The sequence below is a fragment of the Budorcas taxicolor genome, chromosome 13 (assembly GCF_023091745.1).
Source record: "Budorcas taxicolor isolate Tak-1 chromosome 13, Takin1.1, whole genome shotgun sequence".
In the NCBI taxonomy this organism is placed as follows: domain Eukaryota; kingdom Metazoa; phylum Chordata; class Mammalia; order Artiodactyla; family Bovidae; genus Budorcas; species Budorcas taxicolor.
In genome coordinates, this window is record NC_068922.1 from 31,308,649 (window position 1) to 31,334,125 (window position 25,477).

At 36.6% G+C, this 25,477-nt stretch overlaps 1 protein-coding gene across 1 annotated transcript in view; it reads right to left on the reverse strand.

Annotated features, from left to right (window-relative positions):
• Positions 1-3,093: 3,093 nt before the first annotated feature.
• Positions 3,094-25,477, reverse strand: part of TRDMT1 (tRNA aspartic acid methyltransferase 1) — a 62,384-nt gene continuing 40,000 nt past the window's right edge. Inside the window, exons 3-11 of the mRNA XM_052651007.1 lie at positions 17,809-17,885; positions 15,388-15,459; positions 14,717-14,782; positions 13,956-14,025; positions 13,364-13,447; positions 11,127-11,455; positions 9,014-9,071; positions 7,851-7,980; positions 3,094-3,194 (exon numbers count right to left, since the gene is read on the reverse strand). Of these exons, the coding sequence (XP_052506967.1) occupies positions 3,094-3,194; positions 7,851-7,980; positions 9,014-9,071; positions 11,127-11,455; positions 13,364-13,447; positions 13,956-14,025; positions 14,717-14,782; positions 15,388-15,459; positions 17,809-17,885 (987 nt within the window). The remainder of the gene's footprint in view (positions 3,195-7,850; positions 7,981-9,013; positions 9,072-11,126; positions 11,456-13,363; positions 13,448-13,955; positions 14,026-14,716; positions 14,783-15,387; positions 15,460-17,808; positions 17,886-25,477) is intronic.

The window sequence follows — 25,477 nt, forward strand, 5'->3', positions numbered from 1 at the left end:
TGGCCATCCCATGTGAAGAGCTGACTCATCTGAAAAGACCCTGATACTGGAAAAGATTGACGGCAGGAGGAGAAGGGGGACGACAGAGGATGAGATGGCTGGATGACATCACCAATTTGATGGACATGAGTTTGAGTGAACTCCGGGAGTTGGTGATGGACAGGGAAGCCTGGCGTGCTGCGATTCATGGGGTCGCAGAGTTGGACACGACTGAGCGACTGAACTGAACTGAACTATACTTTCAGTTCTAACTTAAAGGCAAAAATCACCATCTGCCCATGGATATATGCCAAGATTTTTCCACAAAGCTATGTTTTATCTCCTAGTTTATAAGCACAAGTCTGCACAGAGCCTTTATGTGTTTATACCTGGTACACTGTAACTTAACAGAGATTGTGCACCATTGCACAATGGGGCAAAGGACACTAAAATTAAAGCATAATCACAGTAAATCTCTGAACCTTCTTATTGGTAAGGATCTTTTCATCAGTGAGCAAAGCCTAGTGAAAGTGTGCCAAAGTGGTTTCAGATATGTATACTGTTGTTTATGAGACCTGTACTGAGCTTTATCTTTAAACACATACACAAAATGTAGACAGTGACAGTTGACATAAACATGCACTGGCCTACAGTTTCCTTAGACCCATATTTATCTATGAGTTCCTCTGAAAAAATGGTTATGGGGAAATGCCTTTTTTAACTGTGGTAAAATGCGCATGAAAGTGGAAGTCACTCAGTCGTGTCTGGCTCTTTGCAACCCTGCGGACTATATAGCGCATGGAATTCTCCAGGCTAGAACACTGGAGTGGGAAAATGCACATAAAATTTGCCATTTAAACAATTCTCAAGTATTCAAGTCAGTGGCATTAAGTACGTTCACACTCTTGTTCATTCACACTGTTATACCATTCTCCATCTCCACAACACTCTCCCCTCCCCAGAGCCTCCACATCCATTAAACACTAACTCCCATTTCTCTGGTCCCCTGAACCCTGATAACAACATCTCTGTGAACTTGATTCTTATATGTACTTCATACAAGTGAAATTATACAGACTTTGTCCATTTGTGTCTGGTTTATTTCACTGAATATAATGTCTTCAAGGTTCATCCATGATGTAATGTATCAGAATTTCCTTCTTGCTTATAGCCGAATATCATGAATAAGGCTGCAATGAACACTGGCATACAAATATCTGAGTGCCAGCTTTCAATTCTTTTGGTATATACTTAGAAGTCGAATAGCTTTATTATATGGGTAATTTTATGTTTAATTTTTTTAAAGGAATTGTCAACCTCTATAGAGGCTACATTACTTTACATTCCCATCAGTAATACAGAAGGTTTCAATTTTTCCACATCCAGATGATTGTTTTTTAAGAATAAATATCTCATCTTATTTTTTTTCATTTTTGTTCTACCTGTCACTTGCTTTTATTACTAAAATCAAAATCACAGAATTTACAGTGCAAGATTTAGTCAGATTAGAGCCCTAAATTCAAAAATGGAAAGGGAGAGACAGAGCGTTTTAAGACAGAGAAAGTTAATAAGTTATGTTATTTTTAATTGTGGTAAAATGCACATAAAAGGCAAAAGCAAGCTCTGAAAATAGCAAACTAAAGGTAAGTATGTACAAATGAAGAAGGGACGGTGAATTCTGTCTTTCAGAAGCAAGCAGAATTAAAGAAATTAGATAATGTGTACCTAAATTTTTCATCAGTATGGCATACTGATGGAAAGGTAATCAATAACCTAGGATTACTATTTCTGACATTTTCTTCAGACTATTGCAAAAGGTGAGTGATAATTTATTCTAAAATATTGTACACATTTGTTTATATAAAATAATGTTTAAAAAATTGAAATTAAATAAAATTATTCAATATTTTAAACAGGTTAGAATCCTCATTTTAGAAATAGGATGAATCGTCTTAAAGTAAAATGATAGATTCTTAAAGCAAGCAAAGAAGAATTAAACAGCCTCTTGATGAAAGTGAAAGAGGAGAATGAAAAATTTGGCTTAAAACTCAACATTCAGAAAACTAAGATCATGGCATCTGACCTCATTACTTCATGACAAATTGATAGGGAAACAATGGAAACAGTGAGAGACTTTATTTTCTTGGGCTCCAGAATCACTGCAGATGGTGACTGCAGCTATGAAATTAAAAGACGCTTACTCCTTGGAAGAAAAGCTACGATCAACCTAGACAGCATATTAAAACACAGAGATATTACTTTGCCAACAAAGGTCCATCTAGTCAAAGCTCTGGTTTTTCCAGTAGTCACCTATGGATGTGAGAGTTGGACTATAAAGAAAGCTGAGCACCAAAGAATTGATGCTTTTGAACTGTGGTGTTGGAGAAGACTCTTGAAAGTACCTTGGACTGCAAGGAGATCCAACCAGTCAATCCTAAAGGAAATCAGTCCTAAATATGCATTGGAAGGACTGATGCTGAAACTGAAACTCCAATACTTTAGCCACCTGATGTGAAGAACTCACTAGAAAAGACCCTGATGCTGGAAAAGATTGAAGGTGGGAGGAGAAGGAGACAACAAAGGATAAGATGATTGAATGGCATCACCAACTCAATGGACATGACTCTGAGAAAGCTCTGAGAGTTGGTGACGGACAGGGAAGCCTGGAGTACTGCAATCCATCGGGTTGCAAAGAGTCAGACATGACTGAGCGTCTGAACTGAAAGCAACTTTAATTAACATACACAAATATACAGTATCAAGTTTATATACTATTTTATAATACTTTATAAAATATTCATGTAGACATTAAAATTCTAATGTTTCTAAACTTGTCTATACCATAATATTATAAAGGGAATATTTAACATATATATTTACTGCTTTCATATGAAAATATATTCTCCTGAAGCATAACAATAAGTTTCACCTTAAAAAACACAGTAATATAAATTTAAGGAAACAAAATGGCATTTTCCTGACCAACCCAAACTTCTTATTAAAGAGAAAGATAATTTAGTCAAATTTTGTCAAAATTAACTCAAAAAAGAATTTCAAAATTACTATCTGGATATGATAGAAAACTGTGACCCTCTTTCAGAGTTACTTAAAAAATTAGTCACATAGGATTTTGATTAATTTAGCTACAACATGCACGTTGAGACTATTTCCAAGTAGACGATAACGCTGTTTGACAGTTGTCATCTCAGGAAATCCTAGAAAAGAGAGATAATGATTTATAATACAATCATTTGAAATATTAACTTTCAGAGATAAAAGGATATATTCTTTAGTAAAGGCATAGTGGTCCCTGGTTGGGGAAACTATTAATAAGATCCAGCATGCCATGTGGTGTGGTAAAAAAAAACAGAAAGTAAAAAAAAAAACCAAAGTATTCTATGTTTAATATTTATCTTAGTACTTATTAATAACATTATGTATTAATAATATAATGTGTACTGTATACAACTATAAAATATAGTGCAACTCAAACTTCAAGCATTATCAGTAAAAAGCAGCTGATCCAAGGTTTACTCATGTTATAACATGTACCAATAGTTCATTCCTCTCCATGTCTGAATAATATTCTATCATATGGATATACCATATTTATCCATCCATTGATTGACAGGTATTTGGGTTTTTCTCAACTTTTTTATTATTATAAACATTGCTGCTATGGACATGAACATATGTATGCACATGTAAGTTTTTTTTCAATTCTCTTAGATATATACCTAGGGGTGACTGTGGAAAAGTGAAAGTGAAAGTCACTCAGTCCTGTCTGACCGACTCTTTGCGACCCCATGGATTATACAGTCCATGGAATTCTGCAGGCCAGAATACTGAAGTGGGTAGCCTTTCCCTTCTCCAAGGGATCTTCCTAACCCAGGTCTCCCACACTGCAGGCGGATTCTTTACCAGCTAAGCCACAAGGGAAGCCACAAGGGAAACTGCAGAGTCATACCATAACTCTATGTCTAACATCCAAGGAGCTGCCAGAATGCTTTCTAAGGCAGTTGCACCACTTTATAGTCCCACCAGTAGCGTACAGGGATCTGATTTCTCCACAACTTGTCAACACTGTTATATTTGTCTTTTTGTGAAGTGCTATCATACTGTGGTTTTGATTTACCTTTCCCTAATATCTAATGATGTTGAACATCTTTTCATGGGCTTATTGACCATGTATCTATTTTCTTTGGAGAACTGTCTATTGAAATCCTTTGCTCACTTTTAAACTGGATTCTTCTTCTTTTTATTGTTGAGTCATGAGACCTCTTTCTAGCAATATATTCTGGATACAAGTCCTTTATATTCTGCTTCTACAAACTGAAATTCTCATAATTAAGTTCTTTTTGCTACATTCTTTTTCAAAGTGAAATCCTCTGCAGATAGTATATTTGCTGGAACAAAACCTTGCACATACCACCATAAAAGACTGTCCAAGCATAAGAGTGGACACTAGAATCTTAGCTACAATCCCAGAATTTCACATTAAGAACCCTTTGACATAGCAATTAAAAAAGCAATCAGTTAATAAAGGAAGTAATTAAAGAGCATTACAAAAGCAAAAATGGGGCTTTCCTGGTGGCTCAGTGGTAAAGAATCCACCTGCCAATGCAGGAGACAAGCGTTTAATCCCTGATCCGGGAAGATTCCGCATGCTGCGGAGCGACTAAGCTTCCGTGCGCAACTATTGAGCCTGTGCTCTAGAGCCCAGGAGCTGCAGCTACTGAAGCCCTCACACCCTAGAGCTGGTGCTGCCCAACAAGAGAAGCCACCGCAATGAGAAGCCTGAGCACCGCAACTAGAGAGTAGCCCCTGCTTGTCGCAACTAAAGACAGGTCAGTACCGCAACAAAGACCCAGCTCAGCCAAAAATAAATAAATAAATTTATTTTTTTTAAATTTCAAAGCTTGCTAAAGTTGCTTCATCAACACTAGACATTACATTACCTGCAATAAAATAAGAGTGATTATCATAATAAAACTATAATTGCAATGGTGCCCACATATAATTCCTATCATAAAGATAATGTCTCAGGCAAGAACATTAGTCATCTCAGAAGTTATTTACTTCAAAGTAGCCAGAGGCAGAAATATACCTACAAACAAACTTTAAGACTATCCCAGGGATGGTCCTTTGTGATATCAAGATTATATCAATGAGGAAGACACGTCTGAAAACAAGCAAGACTGTAAACGGAGGGAAAACATGTATACCTACGGCTGATTCATACTGATGTATGGCAAAAGTCATTACAGTATTGTAAAGTAATTATCCTCCAATTAAAATAAATAAATATTTTTTAAAACCCTATATATATAATGCATACATATATACACATGCAATATATACATGTATGTGTTTCATATATAGGAACAAAACTCTAAATTTGTTTATGGAAAAAAATACCTAATTTTTTTAAAGTTAAAAGGTGACTTTTAAAAAACTTAGGTACATTAAAAATAATAACTCTCCAAGACAAAGAAACCTAGAATTAAGAAGGTCAAGATAACAGCAATTATTCAGTAAGTAAAGGTTAGTGTCTGTCTCCTCCAAAGCCTGCTATCTCATAAATGCAGGCCACTGGCCACAAAGAGAAACAGGACAACATGTGCAGGAGGATCAATGCAAAGCCATCACTACTGTGGACAAGTAGCTCCAAGAATGCCCATTCTGGACCCAGGATTAATGATGTCAGAGGCCCACGTGAAGGACAGGCCCGCTCGGTGGTGACTACAGGGTCTTGACTGACTACACACATCTATCATTTTAAAAGAAGGTTAAGCAATTTGCCAATGCAGGGGACATGGGTTTGGCTCCTGGTCTGGGAAGATTCCACATGCAACTGAGCACATGTGCCACAACTACTGAAGCCTGAGCATCCTAGAGTCCAAGCTCCCAACAAGAGAAGAAGTCACCACGATGAGAAGCCTGCCCACCGCAACACCGCAGCTAGAGAACAGCCCCTGCTCATTACAACTAAAGAAAGTCTGTGAAAAAAAAAAAAAGAAAGCCTGTGGAGCACCGAAGACCCACGGCAGCCGTAAACAAATAAATAAGGTTTTCTTGCACGTATTATATATTTTCAGAGAACTCTGAAAAATCCTATTTTACCCTATTTATTTCTTTAAATACTGAGAAAAAGTGTTTATGAAATAAAGGCTATAACATCTATCATTTAAAATATAAAAGCACAAATTTTGTATTAGGTATCAGATAGTTTGCAAACATGTTACATATGTTAATTCACTTACCTGTTACAACAACCCTATGAAGTCGGTACTGCAATCACCCCCATTTTACAGACACATAAACTAAGGCAGAAAGTGACTTAGGTAGAGCTAAAATTCATGGTCTGTCTGACTCTGGGGTCTGTGCTAAATTTCATTATTACCAAAGTGACTACTACTACTTGAAAAAATAAACACTGAACTAAAACTTAGAACTTAGTTGCTATTAGACAGTAAATCTCTTTTCTCTCTATAGTACTATGGAGAGTACCTTTGATGACTCATCCTAAAAATGAAAGATAAAAAAGTAACCAGGACAGTAGACTGGGAAATAAATTTCTGAGTGCAATTCTCACTTCTTTGTTTGATGATGTTCTCATTCACTTTGTGACATAAACTAAGACAAGGGAGGTCTATGTTTTCTTAAATAACATTCCCTGGGATAGTTCAAACTGAATGAGATCACCAAGAAAAAGGCAGAGAGGACAAAATAAACCCGGTTGCTGTGATTCTGCTTGGAGAATCAATTACCAAGAGGGTAGTCAAATTCTATTGCAGTTTGTTCTCAATGCAAAAAAAGATGCATTCCAAACCTCAAGTGTAAATCCATTATTTAGATTTTAAAACATGATCTATTTAACCCATGATGTTCTTTAAGAATAGTACTGTGGTAATATTATAAGATTACATTTAGCAAAGCTTGGCTTTTCTGTAGTCAAGCTCCCAGTAAGTTATCAAAAACACATTTCCTCCTTGTAAGGAAATGTGAGGGAGATCTGTCTCTCCCTTCCCATGAGCTAGGTGTGAGGGACACCCCTCACCTCCCTCTGCCTAGGAAACCAATGGCATGCACAGGGTGAGAGCCCCTGTGCCAAGGAAGCAGGGTCAGGGAGAGGCAGCTGCTCTAAGAGGCAAAGGCACTGCACCCAGTCTCCTGATACCACAATCCCTGGCCTTCCTCAATGACAAAAGGCATCACGGTTTCATCTTTCTCACTCTGGAACCCTATGTTCATTTTTGTTCTTGAGATTCCATCTTCAGATTCTCTAATTTGGTGTCAATTCTGGGATCTGTGCTCCCAAGTCACCCTTAATTTCCATTAGGAAAGCTCCTTCCTAGAGCACCTCTCCACTTTCTCTTTTTTCCACTTAAACCTTGTAGGGAAGGAAAAAGGTGTCTAACTGATAAGAACGTACCTCCTAGGAGAAGAAATACAAATAATATACCTCCCACTACACACATGTAAAAATAAATTCCTTAATTGTCTTTTAATTTTTTTTTTAAAGACAATTCTAGGCATTCTTTCACAACAGCTAGTGTTGGGTTATATGAACAGAACTCCTAGAAGCAAAATATAAATTTGAGAAAGAGATGCTATTAACAACCATCTGTGGGGAAAGTTGAGGAATTGCTGATTTGGCCTTTCTGTTCCTGCATTGAGTCTGAAGGGAATAGCAGGTTGTGGACAAAAGCAGAAACAGGAGAGAAGATGTCAAAATGGCCCAAAACAGGAGAGGAAGTGTTCTCCACCTCTGTCTGGGCAAGAGTTTATTCATAATTCACATAGGAGTCCCTAATGAGTTCGGAGACCATTAATACATGAAAGCTGGGGTCCGCATGTATCCCACATACCAAACTCTGGAGGAAATCCAAGGAGATTTGCTATTTCTTTAGGAGTGAAAAATCGAAGTTGAAGCATTGACAATCTCATTATCTTTTCTTCTGGTGACAAACTGGTAAGGGATTTGTAGATATTCTCAATCTGTAGGAAAACATCCATGATAACGAATAAGTAATACATAATTAATAGAATGCAATTAATTTGTTAAGATAATATCACCTGCTGTGAGGCAGTTTAAAAATGGTGAACATATAGTCCACCATAACACACAGAAGCCCAGGGTAAAAAGTCTGTGCAATGAACTGTATAATTGGCTCTTCAAGGGTAAGATAAACTCTGAAAACAAACAAAAGCTTGATATTGAACAGATCAGGGTATTTTCAGTGTGTCTGTCATTTTTAGTCTCTCAAAAATTAACTCACAAGAATATAAATAATAAATAAATAACAACATAATGTAAGAGAAAAATAGTGAAAGGAACTTGGTCAACCAGTAAGTCAGTTTTACAATGCAGTTATTTGAATGTTTATGGTTTATGACTAATTTTATCAAATTAAGACATTTTCTTAAAGTGACAAAATATATTTAATAAATATGATTTCTCAAATTCTGACATTTGTTTGCCTCTGATATGGTTTTTACCATGGGTAAATTTTATTAACAGTTAAAGAGTTTAAATCAGCATAAAAGAAAAGAATGTGATTTCACTGCAGAACTATTCAGATGTATATAAAACTACAATACATCAAGCTTGTATTAAACCATGACACCACAGAGAATTTGCAATTGAAGTATTAACAAACAGCCTTACTAAAATAGATTTATTTTTCCCTAAAAGGTATTTTTATAATACGTGCTCCAAAAGAAGGCTCTAATATTTGTGTGTAATCTTACAGAACATTAACTATTGTACTCTGCATTTCAAATTACCCTCTATGGAGTATAAAAAGAAGGGCAAAAGGTAAGAAAAAAAAGCAAAAATATAAAACACTTCTTTACATATACCCATACCTAGCAACAAGAAGACTTATTCTATAGTAAATAATTATTATACACATATTCATTCCAATTGAATATGTAAAATTCTTTTAACATTCTCAAATTTTAAGTAGTAAATAAAATTTTATTTTAAAATATTTTCAAAATATTTAAGTCCTGAAACTATGCACAGTACCTGCACATCCTCTGTCGTCTGCAACACAGACCCTGTCCCTTCTATGTAGCGTCCATAACTGAAAAATTAACACAAATATTTTGTAACACTGCTTGTAATGATATATTTCTTAAATATTTCTTGAATGAATCAATTTTATATAGCTACATCTTTCTGAAATATTCTGAATAATATCACATAAATATGCTTTGTAATTTAAAAAAATAGATGAAAGACTTAAAATCATCTTTAAACTTCTCAGACACTGAACTTGACAAAGTTTTTTGTTGTGTAAATAATATCTGCATTATGCATTACTGTCATTTTTATAAAATGTCAGCTTTTAAATGTTCATCACATTTAAATGCACAGGAAGTATGCATTAGTTACAACTTTTATATCCAAATACTATTCAGTACTAACATCCCTGACACATTAGACCAAATGTTATGAAGGGAAAATGAATAGCAGCTATTTTTCTTCAGATGCCTGAACCATCATTTCTTCTCATGAACCCAAAACCCTATTCTCTCCAGCCCAGGACAGACTCAGGCTCATCAAACATGTATCTACCTCCTACTGTAACACCATATGTTTTAACTATGTATCCTGTGACAGTCAGACTATTGTTTTAAAAAACTATATTAAAAATACAAAACACTACAGAAATACAAGATATTAGTAATAGTTCTTATAGTACAATCACTGCCAAACTGGCTGCATGATATTTTATCATTTTTTCCTAATAGATGAATTTAAAATATAAATTAAAGAAAGTCACATCAGAGAAAAGCTGTTTTCTTATACATCATGTGTGTCTGCTTATATTATCTACACTAAAATAGACTTTCATATTAAAGCTTCTTTTATATCATTTTTATAATTATAAAAGAATTTCAAGGGTTTTTTTTTTAAATTACAGAAGTGATAAGCCCTGTTTTATGAGAGTCCCAAAGAGAACCTATCAGACTTGGAAACAGACAACAGCTGACTGAAGTCTTTTAAGGTAATGGAAAAAGCAATAAACCTATTCCCCTAGAAGTACAAGGGCAGAGTATGAGAAAATCAGGATAAGCCTCATACGATTATCTTAGGGGCAGAGTGTCAAGACAACTAGCTAGCAAGTAAAGAGAGAAGGTTTGAATGTTTAAATCATAAAACCACCTATCAAATGAGTTTGAGTGGTATTAACAAAGAAGAGGCAGGGATCTTTTACAAATTCTTCTCCAAGGGTCTTATTTCCCCTTTTTTCTAGGTTTAAAAAGAAACTTGAAAAACACATTTGTTAACACTTGGGAAATAAGCCAAAGGCTATATCCCCTAAATATCCAGTAAAATAAATTGTGATATACCTATACCATGAGTATAGCAAAATTCTTAGGCAATAATACCCAAATTACATTGTACGGTCAAAAAAATGGGTGCATAATAATGATTATAATATTCTACAATTTACTTAAGAAGGGGATAAAAATATACATGTATATTTAGATACCCTGCACACAACACCTCTGGAAGATTAGACAGTAAACTGTAATCATCGGTTGCATGTAGGGATGGAAATTGGATGAACAAGAGGCAGAGAGGAAAGGAGTCTTACAATCTCAGTTCCTTTTGAATTTTGAACCATGAGAATATAACTACTTACCCCAAAACTAAAGAAAATTTAAAGTGCTCTAATGTGCTCCAGATTATTCAATCTTATTTCTTTATATTAAAATTTAATGTCTTGTACACTGATTATGAAAGTGGACAGAAATTTTTGAGGTACCATAAAAAGAAAGGTGGTAAAAAAAATTAACAATTTGCCGTCTACAGAGACCATATTTTCACCATGGGTATGTTTCCACCATGGGTAATTAAGCTCCTTCGAAGGTCACCAAACAATGGCCTGGCCTTTCATGAGCACTTTCGTGGGCTGTGCACATGATGTTCTGCCAGAAGCAATTTTTACTTGTGCGTTCTATTGGAACACGAAAGCAGGCAATTAAGGGAGGAAAGCAAATAAACAAACACATTCTAGCAGAAACATCCTATAAAATGCTCCTTGTTTCCAGAAGAAATAAAAGAGACAATAGTTATGAAAACTTGGTTACTTTGGATATGTCCTGAGTAGAGACTCTTTAAAACTTACCCTTTTGTAAAGCACATGGATCTTCTAGAAGTGGGTTTAACAATGTCTAACAAAAGAGCATATCGCAGTAATGACTTTGGTGGTAAAAAGAATGAATGCTTGTCAATGTTATCTTCAAGAAAATCTTTTAGCATTCGCACAGAGAGATCACTGTCCTGTTGACGTTTCCTGTCAATTTCTCCTGCAGTTTCAAGCTTAAAAAGAATGGCCTCTTTTCCAGAACACTGTGTGCTGCTATCAAAGCAAATATTTGGTTCAGTTTTCTTTTCTGCATTTATTGCATATTGAGGGGAATGTTCAGATTCAGTTTTGGGAAACTCCATCAGTACCTGACATTAAATAAAAATATATAAATTGTCAAAAGCTTTCTTAAAAATAAAAGATGAATTAATAATATCTAGTCAGCATTATGCAAAAAAATTCTTTAGCTTTTACTGAGCTGTCATTAAAAAGATAGACATTGAGGTTTACTAGTAATTTATATAAGCTACTACAAGTTTTTCATCATGTAATGATAGGCCATCAGTCTATAGATAATTTATTTCATGAAATTACTGCTTTCTCTAGTAATAAAACCATTCAACAGAATAATAGGAAGTAGGCTGAATATACAGACGACATCATAGTTGGAAAAGAAGTTGAGAAAGCAACAGGAATATTTCCAGAAATGTGTTTTGAATCAAAGCTTACCATTCCCCTTTGTTAAAAAAAAAACACACACACTAAAACATACTCATGATCTAAAGGAAAATTAGTTATTAAAAATGATAAGTACTCTTTGCCTTGAAAGGTTATTTCTATTCCTGAGCCCCATAGGAAAAACTTGTTTCTACAAAACAGGTAACCTTGTATAAAGTCCTATTTTGAGAAGGATAAAATAGTTCCAGGAATTTTTAATGATGGAATCTTTGTTAATATACTTTATACATTGTTTTTGGAACTATCCACATTGAAAGGGAGACACATTGCTATTGTATAATATAATGCAGGCGTGTCTTCCATCGCCTGCCTTGGCAGGCGGGTTCTTTATCACTAGTGCCACCTGGGAAGCCCCGTAATATAATACCATTGTGTGTAGTCACTCAGCACTGTCCAACTCTTTGTGACCCTTTGGACTGTAGTCCACTGGGCTTCTCTGTCCATGGAATTTTTCAGGCAAGAATACTAAAGTGGGTTGCCAATTCCTATTCCAGGGGATCTTCCTGACCCAGGGATCAAACCCATGTCTTCTGTGTCTCCTGCATTGCAGGCAGATTCTTTACCCACTGAGATATCAGGGAAGCATAAAACTGGTATTGTGTTACAGGGGGATTCAAATGATACTACTGAACCCCTGTTAGTAGGACATGACTTTTAAGTTCTTATCTGTGATGATTACAGAGAGCTTCACTGAACCACTGAAACTCTGTTATCCACATCAAGTTTCAGCAGAAGCATACAAAATTGCTAGCATAATGAGAGATTTTATCTATAGCAATTGTGCATTTCATCCTAGCTTGTACTAATCATTACCATATTTTAATCAGTTAAAGCTAAAAAGCATAGATTTCAAAGAAAATGCAACCGATGTGTGAAAACACTTGAGCCATTTTTAAGACAGTATACTGAATTTTTATCAATAGTAGTTAATGGCTTCTATTGAGGGAGAAAAATAATAGATGCAAAAGAATCAATGGTCAGAAGAGAAATTATTGGGGGGTTCATTTCCCCTCCAATAATTTCTCTTCTGACAATTGATAATAGCAGTAATGGTAACTTTTTACTTTCAACTTATTTTTTGTAATGATGAAAGAAATGCTTCTGGTTTTGTTTCAAGCAATTAAAGTGGTCATATTAGGAATGGGAGGGCTTCCCTGGTGGCTCTGTGATAAAGAATCCACCTGCAAATGCAGGAGACACAAGAGACGCAGGTTCAATTCCTGGGTTGGGAAGATCCCTTGAAAAAGGAAATGGCAACCTGCTCCGTTATTCCTGCCTGAGAAATCCCACAGACAGAGGATTCTGGCAGGCTACAGTCCATGGAGTCTCAAAGAGTCAGATATGACTTAGCAACTAAACAACATAAGGAGGCACGAAAGGCTTAGAGGAGAGACTGAATGCATGATCTTTATTACAGGCATGAGAGGACACACAAACCTCCACCAGTAGTGCCAGAAAATAAATAAGCAGACTGAGACCTACTTACAACGGATAAATAATGATGATGATGATGAGAACAACAATGATAATAATAATACCTGGCCAGGGGCCTGAAAAGGGAATGGCTCTGGCTGAAGCTTTGCAATAAGGAAGTACCGTAATCTTGAATTTGGAATGCCAAGCTGAAAGTGAAGCAGAACAGGTAGTTGCTATGGGAAATTAAAGTGATCTATACTAACTGTTAGCATCTAGTGAAAAAAAAAAAAAACACAACTCATACACTATACATTAGTTTACATCAGGTCTACATTAGTTTCTGCCAGACAAAATTCCATTATCAATTTGCCGAAGACTTCCCTGCAGCAAATTCTTGAACCTTTTAAACTGTCACTTTGTACCTTTATTCGAATGAAATGAAGATGGAATCAGATGAATCATGTCTATGAGTCACTTTCACTTTATATTTCCCAGGTAAGAAGATATATAGATTTTCTTAACATTCATTATTGATAGTACAGTAATCATAAAAAATAAAATTCACATATAGCTATAAAATTCAGATATAGAAGGAACCATGTCTGAACTAATTTTAAGATTTGCCTCTAATATTATTCAAAATGGATCCATTCTTTTTATTGAATCAAATTCCCTTTGGGAAAATTTATTTAAGTTTATAATTGTGGTACTTACAGAGGTTGGAGACAATAGAAATTCTTGGTACTGAAAGCCACAATTTTCTATTGTTTGTATTAACAGATCTCTGAAAACACAAAGGGTAAGAAAAAAAGCTTTCACTCTGTAGTTTGAAATGTGGTTCTTATATAAAATATTACACATAAAACTTCATTTTATGTGAAAACTGTACCTCCATTCAACTTGTATAAAAAGAGGAAAATCCTGGGTCTTAAGTCCAATACTTGAGAAATTACATTTCTCAAAAAAAGAGAGAATCTGTATTATAAATAAAAAATTGCTAATCCACTGATGGTAAATTCGTTATTGGAATGAAGCTTTGTCTGTAGCCAATCAGATAGGGCAACACTAATTGGTTGCATTTTCTCCAGTGGGGCAACCATCTGAAAGGGCCCTGACACAGAGCTTGCTTCTTCAATCCAATAGGACAGAAAATGCCTGTCAAGAGGACTAATTCTTACTGAAAACATTTCTAATTCTAATGAAATGGATACCAACTTAAGCAGCTAAAATTGAGAAATACCATTCGCATTACTCATTCTGGAAAAATTCAAACGTAGCAAAATCCGAGAGAATCAGCTGACCCTAACCTTGTGATACTTCACATTACTATTTGAAAACTACATTAATGATAAATTATATAACATATCTTAAATGTCAGAATGTACACATTTATTTTTCAGATCTTTATTTCACAACAGCTCTTATTATATAATATACCAACTCTAAGATGAACACAAGAGAAATACATTTCTTACCTTGCAGAAGATACTTCAAAACCTTTAACATTTTCTACAAGAATATACTTCGGTAATTTTTGTAATCTAAAACAAAAACAAACAAACAAAGAAACCAAATAGAATTCCAAACATCTCAATACTAAGAAGCAAGAAGCAAAGAAAATCCTTACTTGTGAGAAATACGAGGTAACTGTTCAAACCGATTTTAGAAAAGAATTTTACAAAGGATGGAGATGACATATTTTAACCCTTTCCCCCATAAACATGGCACACTTGATAAGGATAACATTCGAAATATTAATTTCCACTGAAGTTTAAGTGAAAACACAGGACTGCATAGAGCTTTGAACTGCATAGAATGGCAGTTCAAAGGGCTGACGTTTATGTGGAATACAGCTTCTAGGGTTAGCAGTGTGATTTTCCAGACCATGGGCAACAGCATTCACTAACATTAGCATCATCTGCACTAATCCTGTGAGCAGAGGCAATACAATTCGGCTATTAGGCTGTAACACCCTGTCACTCACTTTAGCAGCACTGCAGAATCAACAAACATTTGCAGTTGCTCTATCAGTCATGGCAGAAAATAAATGGCATGTATAGTATCCGTAGAAGCTGCTAATCTCTATAAAATGATAAACATCAAGTTCTTCCAGATGCAAAGCTTGTACAAGAATCTAACTTTTTACCTTGGGAGAATGTCTAGAATATATAAGAAGCTATTTGTCCTTGGATCAGTCACATCACCTTGCAAGCCAATTCTGAAAGGGATTAAGAAAATAAGTTCAAGAATTTTACATAAAGATATCAAGTCACTTTTAAAAAGGCAAAACAGAGAACTACAATTAGTTGGTCCTCACAAAAAATATGATCATATCTGTTGCTATAAAGAACAAAACATATTTATTCATTTAATTAAAACAAAAAAAGCTTTGTCTGTCTAGTAAATGTGGTACTTATAAAAAAATAATATGCCTAAATGACTTACATGAGGCAAAGAAGAAGAAGTCAATGAAGAATTAAAAACAATTATCCTCTTAAAATCAACTTGTTTAGGAAACACACACACACACACACACACAAAATTGGCTGGTGACACCTTTTGCTCTGCACTAAAGGAGACAAAAGAAGTTCAGGGGGATGAGTTGGTTGGGCAGGGTGGCAATATAAGAGTTGATGGCACTGATAACTAATCACATCCAAGTAGACCAAGATAGTAGGTAAGATCAGGACAATCTTTTTCAATGTACACAGGAGACAATAAAGGTAAAGGCTTGATTCTACACAAAGGTGTTGCAACTTGGTTAGACTAACTAGGTCAACAGGTCATGTGAAAAGGTGGTATTTGGATCAGCAATTAGATCTTATAAGTAACATTCAATATGATCAAGAATCAAGCAGAAAGGAAGACTAGATTGGGCATGAATTATAACAACAGAGGATTAGGATTTAAGACCTTGTCACATATTAGCTTCAAAGTCTTAAATTACTTGACATCACTTATCAGCTCCTCATGCCTGATAGCAGGACCAAAATCATCAGTAGATCTGAGGCTCAAAGGGAGAGGAGAGTAGACTTGTATAGATTCCTCAGAAACCTTGGTTTCTTCTCATTTAGTCCCTTTCCTCTCAGAGTTCCAAATAATGATTGTGTTGCAGAATCAGACTCTGCGGCCATTAGCAGCTGGATCTGGGCTGATACAGAGCAAGAATGGTATCATAGGAAAGACATGGGCCCCACTGCAGGAACCTCTGAGGCATCACAGTGCTGGGGCTGCACTCTTGCTCTGAGCCTCCCACTCATGGCAGTCAAAAAGGCCACACCTTTGCATAGCTCAGGACAATCTTTATTTGGAATGTAAAGGCTGATTCTACACAAAGGTGTTTTTGGAAAGTCATCCTTCCCTGATAAATTCCCAGTCTGCTTTCAGACACAATTCCAACATCACATCCGAAAGAATTCCTCCCTCCTGATACACAGCAATATAACACCTTTTTCCTCTATGTTCTCATGGCAGTTTAGCATTCATTTATTATCCCCTTACATCACATTACAAAGTAATTATTAATATTTGTCAGTCTGTAAGTTCTGTAACAGAACTGCAGCATTAAAAACAATACCTCTAATGTAGAGGCACAATAAATCCTTGAGGAATTAATTTCCTAGAAAACTTGAAACAAATAAAAACTTGGGTGGAAATTAAGCATGAGCAGAATATTTATTTAAATTTGAATTTTTACTAAACTTAAAACTGCATTATGTGTTTAAATGGAATGATATAAAATAATTGATAAATCCTGGCCCTTACATTTTCTAAATGTATGACCTTGAGAGAATTACTTAAACTTTCTATGTCTCAGCTGCTCAACTGTAAAAAGACAGTATACTAATGCACATCCCATAAGCTTGTTGAATTACATGGCAAAATCTAGTAAGACATTTGGATGGCTTTCATTATTATCATAATTACTTAATTAAAAATACTACTGTTAAAAATATCTAAATGAAGATAGATTAGTCAAGATTTTATCTAAAATATAATTCCCTGAAATACAGTCAAATAAATACCTTATAAGAAGAAAGTGAATTGGAACAAAGCTTTAAAAAAGCTATTTTATTAATTGTATGTATTATTAAATGTACATACCAATTTTGAGAAATGCAAAATTCACAGATGCATTCTTGACTAGCTTTAAAATTTTACAGTTAAGTAATTTAGGACTTGAATATTTATTATGAAAATTGACTGATTAATCAGTGTTAGGAAGATATTCCAGAATGCTGATTAATTTAAATAATTCAAGGTAATTTGGGTCAGAAATATATTTTATCTTCACTAGGTATTACAGAGGTACCACATAGTCTTGCCATACCTACAATGACTATGCCCAAATCACTGTGCTCATCTGGCAGTTAACTGCTCTTTTCCTCATGATTAACGCTGACTTATAAATGTGAATAGAGAAAGAGAATTACGTATGAAAAATTTCAAGACTAGGGAAATGCAGTGAATGGACTTTATAGTGTCCGTGCTTGAAATTACAGTATATTTGATTTAATGAATCTTTCAAAAGTATTCTTCCTAACAGAGAAACATGTAATATACATACCTTGTGAAGGGCTGACAGGGTGGGCTCATTAAAATCATATTGAAAGATAATCTGTCAAACTCTTCTAGTGTAATGCCCTAAGGAATGAATATTTAGGGGGGAAAAGAATATAAAAACATGTGTCGAAGGGGGAAAAAGGAAACATGCTAATTACAACTAAATATATCAGAAATTGTGACTGCTTATTTATAACACTTAAAAGTTTATAAAACATTTAATACTTTTAAAATAAACTTCAGTTAAACTAACTTTGCAAAGTGATTTTGTAAAGGAAGCGGAGCAATAAGCTGAAGCTATAAAAGATTAAGTGACTTTCCCCAAACCCTAGGACCAGCCCAAGCAGAGCTGGAAAGTTAGACCCTAAGCATTTCATGCCTCTATGATACCTCAAGTCTAATTAAGACTGCTGTGATTTCAGGAATCAAACATGGAGAACTTTATTTCATAACTAATTTCAGCAAAAGATCTAGAGAATTATTAACACCTTTCTATTCAGTTCAGTTTAGTCGCTCAGTCGTGTCCGACTCTTTGCGACCCCATGAATCACAGCATGCCAGGCCTCCCTGTCCATCACCAACTCCCGAAGTTCACTCAGACTCACATCCATTGAGTCAGTGATGCCATCGAGCCATCTCATCCTCTGTTGTCCCCTTCTCCTCCTGCCCCCAATCCCTCCCAGCATCAGAGTCTTTTCCAATGAGTCAACTCTTCGCATGAGGTGGCCAAAGTACTGGACTTTCAGCTTTAGCATCATTCCTTCCAAAGAAGTCCCAGGGTTGATCTCCTTCAGACTGGACTGGTTGGATCTCGTTGCAGTCCAAGGGACTCTCAGGAGTCTTCTCCAACACCACAGTTCAAAAGCATCAATTCTTCGGCGCTCAGCCTTCTTCACAGTCCAACTCTCACATCCATACATGACCACAGGAAAAACCACAGCCTTGACTAGACGGACCTTAGTCGGCAAAGTAATGTCTCTGCTTTTGAATATGCTATCTAAGTTGCTCATAACTTTTCTTCCAAGGAGTAAGCGTCTTTTAATTTCATGGCTGCAGTCACCATCTGCAGTGATTTTGGAGCCCCCAAAAATAAAGTCTCCCACTGTTTCCACTGTTTCCCCATCTATTTCCCATGAAGTGATGGGACCGGATGCCATGATCTTTATTTTCTGAATGTTGAGCTTTAAGCCAACTTTTTCACTCTCCTCTTTCACTTTCATCAAGAGGCTCTTTAGTTCTTCTCCACTTTCTGCCATAAGGGTGGTGTCATCTGCATATCTGAGGTTAGTGATATTTCTCCTGGCAGTCTTGATTCCAGCTTGTGCTTCCTCCAGCCCAGCATTTCTCATGATGTACTCTGCACATAAGTTAAATAAGCAGGGTGACAATATACAGCCTTGACGTACTCCTTTTCCTATTTGGAACCAGTCTGTTGTTCCATGTCCAGTTCTAACTGTTGCTTCCTGACCTGCATACAGATTTCTCAAGAGGCAGGTCAGGTGGTCTGGTATTCCCATCTCTTTCATCCCTTTCTATTAGTATTATTTATTTAGAAAATGTGATGTATTGACCAGTCACCCCTTCTCTCCTGTCTGTCTCTGTCAGTATATCACCAAACAGAAAATGGTCCCACTTTCAGATGTCTGCATACTGTTTTACAGTTGTGTGTAGTCAAAGAACCTCAAAAGATTATAAACAAGATTAACCAAACAATGCCTACTGGGCTAAATAGTTTTAAGATGCAGTGTTTTGCTCCTTTATATACAGTATCAGAAGACAAATACAGAGAAATACAAATCATGGGTTTGGTCAATTCTCATTAGGCTCTGTTAGAATATACTCTTGGCCAGAAATTTAAAGCAACAAGCCCAGAATCCCAACATTCCTAGTTACAACACTTTTCTAAGAAGTTCCAGTTCATGGAAAAAGCAGGAAAAGCTTTATTCTGAGTTCTGAAAAGAGTTAACTTGTTGAACACATCAGTTGTCTCTATTGTATTAAAAGTTTGAATGCACATGTCTATTGTTTTTAAATCACAGGCTTTTAAAAGTAGTTTAAGATGTATATGTAAAATGAAATGAAAATTAAATATTGAAAAGTTCCCAAAGCACCTCTAGAACCCTGAGTTCTAAAGAAAACAATCTGACAATCATACACTCAACAGTGTGTCACGAAACCTGGGGCAGAGCAGTACCATTATCACAGGTACTTAAGTTACATAGCTAGTTAGCACAGGGCTATTAAGAAAAGCAACTTACTGACTTCACAACTGACTGTAGACTGATGAAAGCTAAATTCCTAAAATTAAAATAAAAAACAAACAACTTTTAACATTAGGAGCATCCTAAGTCTAGAATCTAAAAGAAGTAAACAGTTAACACCTCCAATACCTCCAATTAGACATACAAAATTACAATTTTAAAGGATTTTTGGAAAGGGTGATTTTTTTAAATAGCACAACCCAAATGACAGAGCAGTTATGCAAAACTTAATCACTCAGGAAACCATTCACAACTATCTCTAATTTAGCAGTCTAGGTCAGTGTATGTGACAGGATTCAAGAAAGTAGTTACAGAGATGCATGAATTAACTCTAATAATTTGATATTTTATAATAACACTAATGGAAATCTATTCTTTTTTTATAACCAGAGCATTCAAGTTAAAAAAAAATCCTTCTTTCAGAAAACATTAGATCAACTTCACGCAGTAACTTCATTTACCAAGTGTTGATGAGCAACTTTGTCACACTACTTGTTTTATTACTTCTCTTCTCAAAAAGCTTCCTGGTCATTCTCACACTTAATTTTCATTTAAACTTCAGGAAGAAATTGGTAGATTAGTAAACAACTACTTTTGACTGTTTTAGTGAATTTATTGTTAATCTAAAGGAGCCTGGTAGGCTGCAGTCCATGGGGTCGCTTAGGAGTCGGACATGACTGAGCGACTTCACTTTTCACTCTCATGCATTGGAGAAGGAAATGGCAACCCACTCCAGTGTTCTTGCCTGGAGAATCCCAGAGACAGGGGAGCCTGATGGGCTGCTGTCTACGGGGTCACACAGAGTCGGACACGACTGAAGCGACTTAGCAGCAGCAGCAAAGAGAACTAAAACATTGTGGCACATGGTAAATCTTCAATAAAAACTTACTGAGTGGATATTTCATACTCTTTTCTGCCCTATGAACTCTGATGTTTTGTTCATGAATAATTTGTTCAAAATTACATGTTTTATTCAAGAACAGAACTTTCTTGATCATTGTATTAATCCCCATTCTAAAGCAATTTTCTATGACTCAAAAACACATTTTGCCTTTAGACAGATCTTATCTAATATCAGTTCTGAAATACCTGTTATACCTGGCATTTTTCCATTTTTTAGGCACAATATGTAGTTCATTAGACAATGTTCATAATCTAACCTACCAATATTTCAGAGTATCTATAATATGCTAAGCACTGTGATAGGTCTGGGAATACAAAGCTGAACAAACCCAGCAAGTTTTCAGCTCACATACTTATATTGTAGTAACTAGTAATTTTCCATCTCCTATCTAGATAAATACCAGATTTTAGTTTTATTACTAATTATCTTTGTAACTGTCCTGTTCTTGGTTAAAAACCTACATGCATTTTTCAGGCCTGACCACAGGCCATGACAAAGGCTTCACCCAGCAGGTGCTGGGGAAAGTCATCCTACCCACTCCAGACTTGGTGCAAGGCCAGTGCCTGGCAGTCTCTGACAGCAAGGCCCCCTGGAAGGTCATGCTCTTCACTTATTTGCATTCGAAGATCTCTCTATCTGTGGGCACAGAGTCCTCTTCAGCTGCCATCTATTTCTGCCAAGGCCTCCTTCTGGGAGGAGGAGGAGCCCTTGAAGATACTTCTCTTGCTATGACTATATCCAGCAAATCGCACTCTCCTCCAATACCAGGGGCTCCCTCAACTGTTAGCTGACTCCCATGTCTGCTGATTTACTCAACTTCCCAGCGGGGTGCTGTACCTTAGGGAAACAGAACAGGGGGCAGGGCATAGACATTTTCTCTACAGCAAGTAATCAAGGCTTCACTCTTTCATTTTTGCCCTGTTGCTTTAATCAGCTACTCTGATCCCTGACAGCTCAGCTGAGCTCCTGACAACAACATGAAACAATGTCCTAAAAATCTACAGCTTCATTTATCTTTCAAAGAATAGACATATTTTTTGAATCTCACTTTCCCTTCCTACTCCAATTATAGTATTTTTACACTGCAAAGATTTATAACACTCTCACCTTGCTTCCTGACCATAATTTCTTTCCTAACATGGCAGCTTTATTTCTGGGTTTTCCACACTGATTCATTGCTTGCTTAGTTAGATTAAGTTACTGAATCATTTTTTTTCAGTAAGGGTTCACAGGTAATACAGTTCATTAATTGTTGGAGGTTTTATTTCAGGAATGTTTTTCATTTACTTCTGTTAATGTTTAATGGGAAAGACTAGAGATCTCTTCAAGAAAATTAGAGATACCAAGGGAACATTTCATGCAAAGAGGGGCTCGATAAAGGACAGAAATGGTAGGGACCTAACAGAAGCAGGAGATATTAAGAAGAGGTGGCAAGAATACACAGAAGAACTGTACAAAAAGGATCTTCACGACCCAGATAATCACTATGGTGTGATCACTCACCTAGAGCCAGACATCCTGGAATGTGAAGTCAAGTGGGCCTTAGAAAACATCACTACGAACAAAGCTAGTGGAGGTGATGGAATTCCAGTTGAGCTGTTTCAAATCCTGAAAGAGGATGCCGTGAAAGTGCTGCACTCAATATGCCAGCAAACTTGGAAAACCCAGCAGTGGCCACAGGACTGGAAAAGGTCCGTTTTCATTCCAATCCCAAAGAAACACAATGCCAAAGAATATTCAAACTACCACACAATTGCACTCATCTCACATGCTAGTAAAGTAATGCTCAAAATTCTCCAAGCCAGGCTTCAGCAGTACGTGAACCGTGAACTTCCTGATGTTCAAGCTGTTTTTAGAAAAGGCAGAGGGACCAGAGATCAAATTGCCAACATCTGCTGGATGATGGAAAAAGCAAGAGAGTTCCAGAAAAACATCTATTTCTGCTTTATTGACTATGCCAAAGCCTTTGACTGTGTGGATCACAATAAACTCTGGAAAATTTTGAAAGAGATGGGAATATCAGACCACCTGACCTGCCTCTTGAGAAACCTGTATGCAGGTCAGGAAGCAACAGTTAGAACTGGACATGGAACAACAGACTGGTTCCAAATAGGAAAAGGAGTACGTCAGGGCTGTATATTGTCACCCTGCTTATTTAACTTCTATGCAGAGTACATCATGAGAAACGCTGGACTGGAAGAAACACAAGCTGGAATCAAGACTGCCAGGAGAAATATCACTAACCTCAGATATGCAGATGACACCACCCTTATGGCAGAAAGTGAAAAGAAACTAAAAAGCCTCTTGATGAAAGTGAAAGTGGAGAGTGAAAAAGTTGGCTTTAAGCTCAACATTCAGAAAACGAAGATCATGGCATCCGGTCCCATCACTTCATGGGAAATAGATGGGGAAACAGTGGAAACAGTGGGAGACTTTATTTTTGGGGGCTCCAAAATCACTGCAGATGGTGACTGCAGCCATGAAATTAAAAGACGCTTACTCCTTGGAAGAAAAGTTATGAGCAACTTAGATAGCATATTCAAAAGCAGAGACATTACTTTGCCGACTAATGTCCATCTAGTCAAGGCTGTGGTTTTTCCTGTGGTCATGTATGGATGTGAGAGTTGGACTGTGAAGAAGGCTGAGCGCCGAAGAATTGATGCTTTTGAATTGTGGTGTTGGAGAAGACTCCTGAGAGTCCCTTGGACTGCAACGAGATCCAACCAGTCCAGTCTGAAGGAGATCAGCCCTGGAATTTCTTTGGAGGGAATTATGCTGAAGCTGAAACTCCAGTACTTTGGCCACCTCATGCGAAGAGTTGACTCATTGGAAAAGACTCTGATGCTGGGAGGGATTGGGGGCAGGAGGAGAAGAGGACAGAGAATGAGATGGCTCAATGGCATCACTGACTAGATGGACGTGAGTCTGAGTGAACTCTGGAGTTGGTGATGGACAGGGAGGCCTGGCATGCTGTGATTCATGGGGTCGCAAATAGTCGGACACGACTGAGTGACTGAACTGAACTGAACTGAATGTTTTTGTCCCGTTTGTTTTGCTGTCCTCTGTTTGCCACTCTGACATAACTTTTATTTCTATAATGGTTTTATTTTTATCATCTCTTTTTCTTCTTCCCAGGCCACTGATAGTTTTCAAGTCTATTGTCTTATTATTGCTTTTGAATGAAGCTGCAATACTTTGGCCACCTGATGCAAAGAGCCAACTCATTAGAAAAGACCCTTATGCTGGGAGAGATTGAAGGCAGGAGGAGAAGGGGACGACAGAGGAAGAAATGATTGAATGGCACCACCGATTCAATGGACAAGAGTTTGAGCAAACTGGGTGATGGTGAAGGACAGGGAAGCCTGGTATACTACAGTCCATGGGGTTGCAAAGAATCGGGCATGACTGTGACTGAACAACAATACATTTATTTGAGTTCCTGAAGATATCATGTTTTATTTAAGGTTTCAAACTACTGGAGATGCGTGTTTGTAATTTTCTTCTGCTTCTTCACACAATTTTTCTGTAAATATTCTGCTTGTTTATGTTACTTCCTTCCTTCAAAAAGTACTCTATCAGCATAGCCTCAAAGGCTCCTTTCTAATTACTAATATATATATACATTTTTAATGGAAATCACTTGAATCTAGAAATTTGCTAAAAAGATGAAAGAGCAAGTACTTTGTCACTGCACTTTCTGGGAAGAACCCACAAAGCTCTCTAACTTAAGACCATGCCTCTGTCCTTAACCCATGTTCTCACATTTAGAATGAGTAAGAAGTCTGCAGAGCTTGCAGTGATGTTTTCAGCCCAGTGATTTGGAATGTTTTAATGTCTCTTCTCTTCACTTTGAACAAACAATTGCTGGGTCTGCTTTGTCTCCTCCCTTGTCCTTCTCAAAGCTGCATGAGACACAGAGAGATCTAAATTGAATGCACCTTTGCCATCTTCATTCACTGTGTCTTACTGCCACTATATCTGACATTATTTTTCTCAGTTTTCTTTTTTGTTTTGGTTTCTGTTTAAATCCTATTTTCATTCATAATGGTTTCCCATCCCCTCTTTTCTCTTATTTCTATTAGGAAAAGAAATATAATTTTAGAATAGAAATATCTTGTCTTTGCCATTCAATCAGAAGTCCCAAAGAAAAGTGTTCACCAGTTCAACTTCTGCACTAAGTAGTAAGTTTCTGCAGGTAAAGACTAGTTCTCAGTCATATCTCTGTTCCTCTAAGGGCTCAATAACTTGCATGAAGTCAATTTTCTCAAATTTCAGTTGATCAGAATATGTTGTTGTCAGTTCAGTTCAGTTCAGTTGCTCAGTCACGGCTGACTCTTTGCGACCCCATCGACTGCAGCCCGCCAGACCTCCCTGTCCATCACCAACTCCTGGAGTTCACTCAAACTCATGTCCACTGAGTCGGTGATGCCATCCAACCATCTCATCCTCTGTCATCCCCTTCTCCTCCTGCTTATGAAACTTAAAAACCCTTAAGTCTCTCATTACTC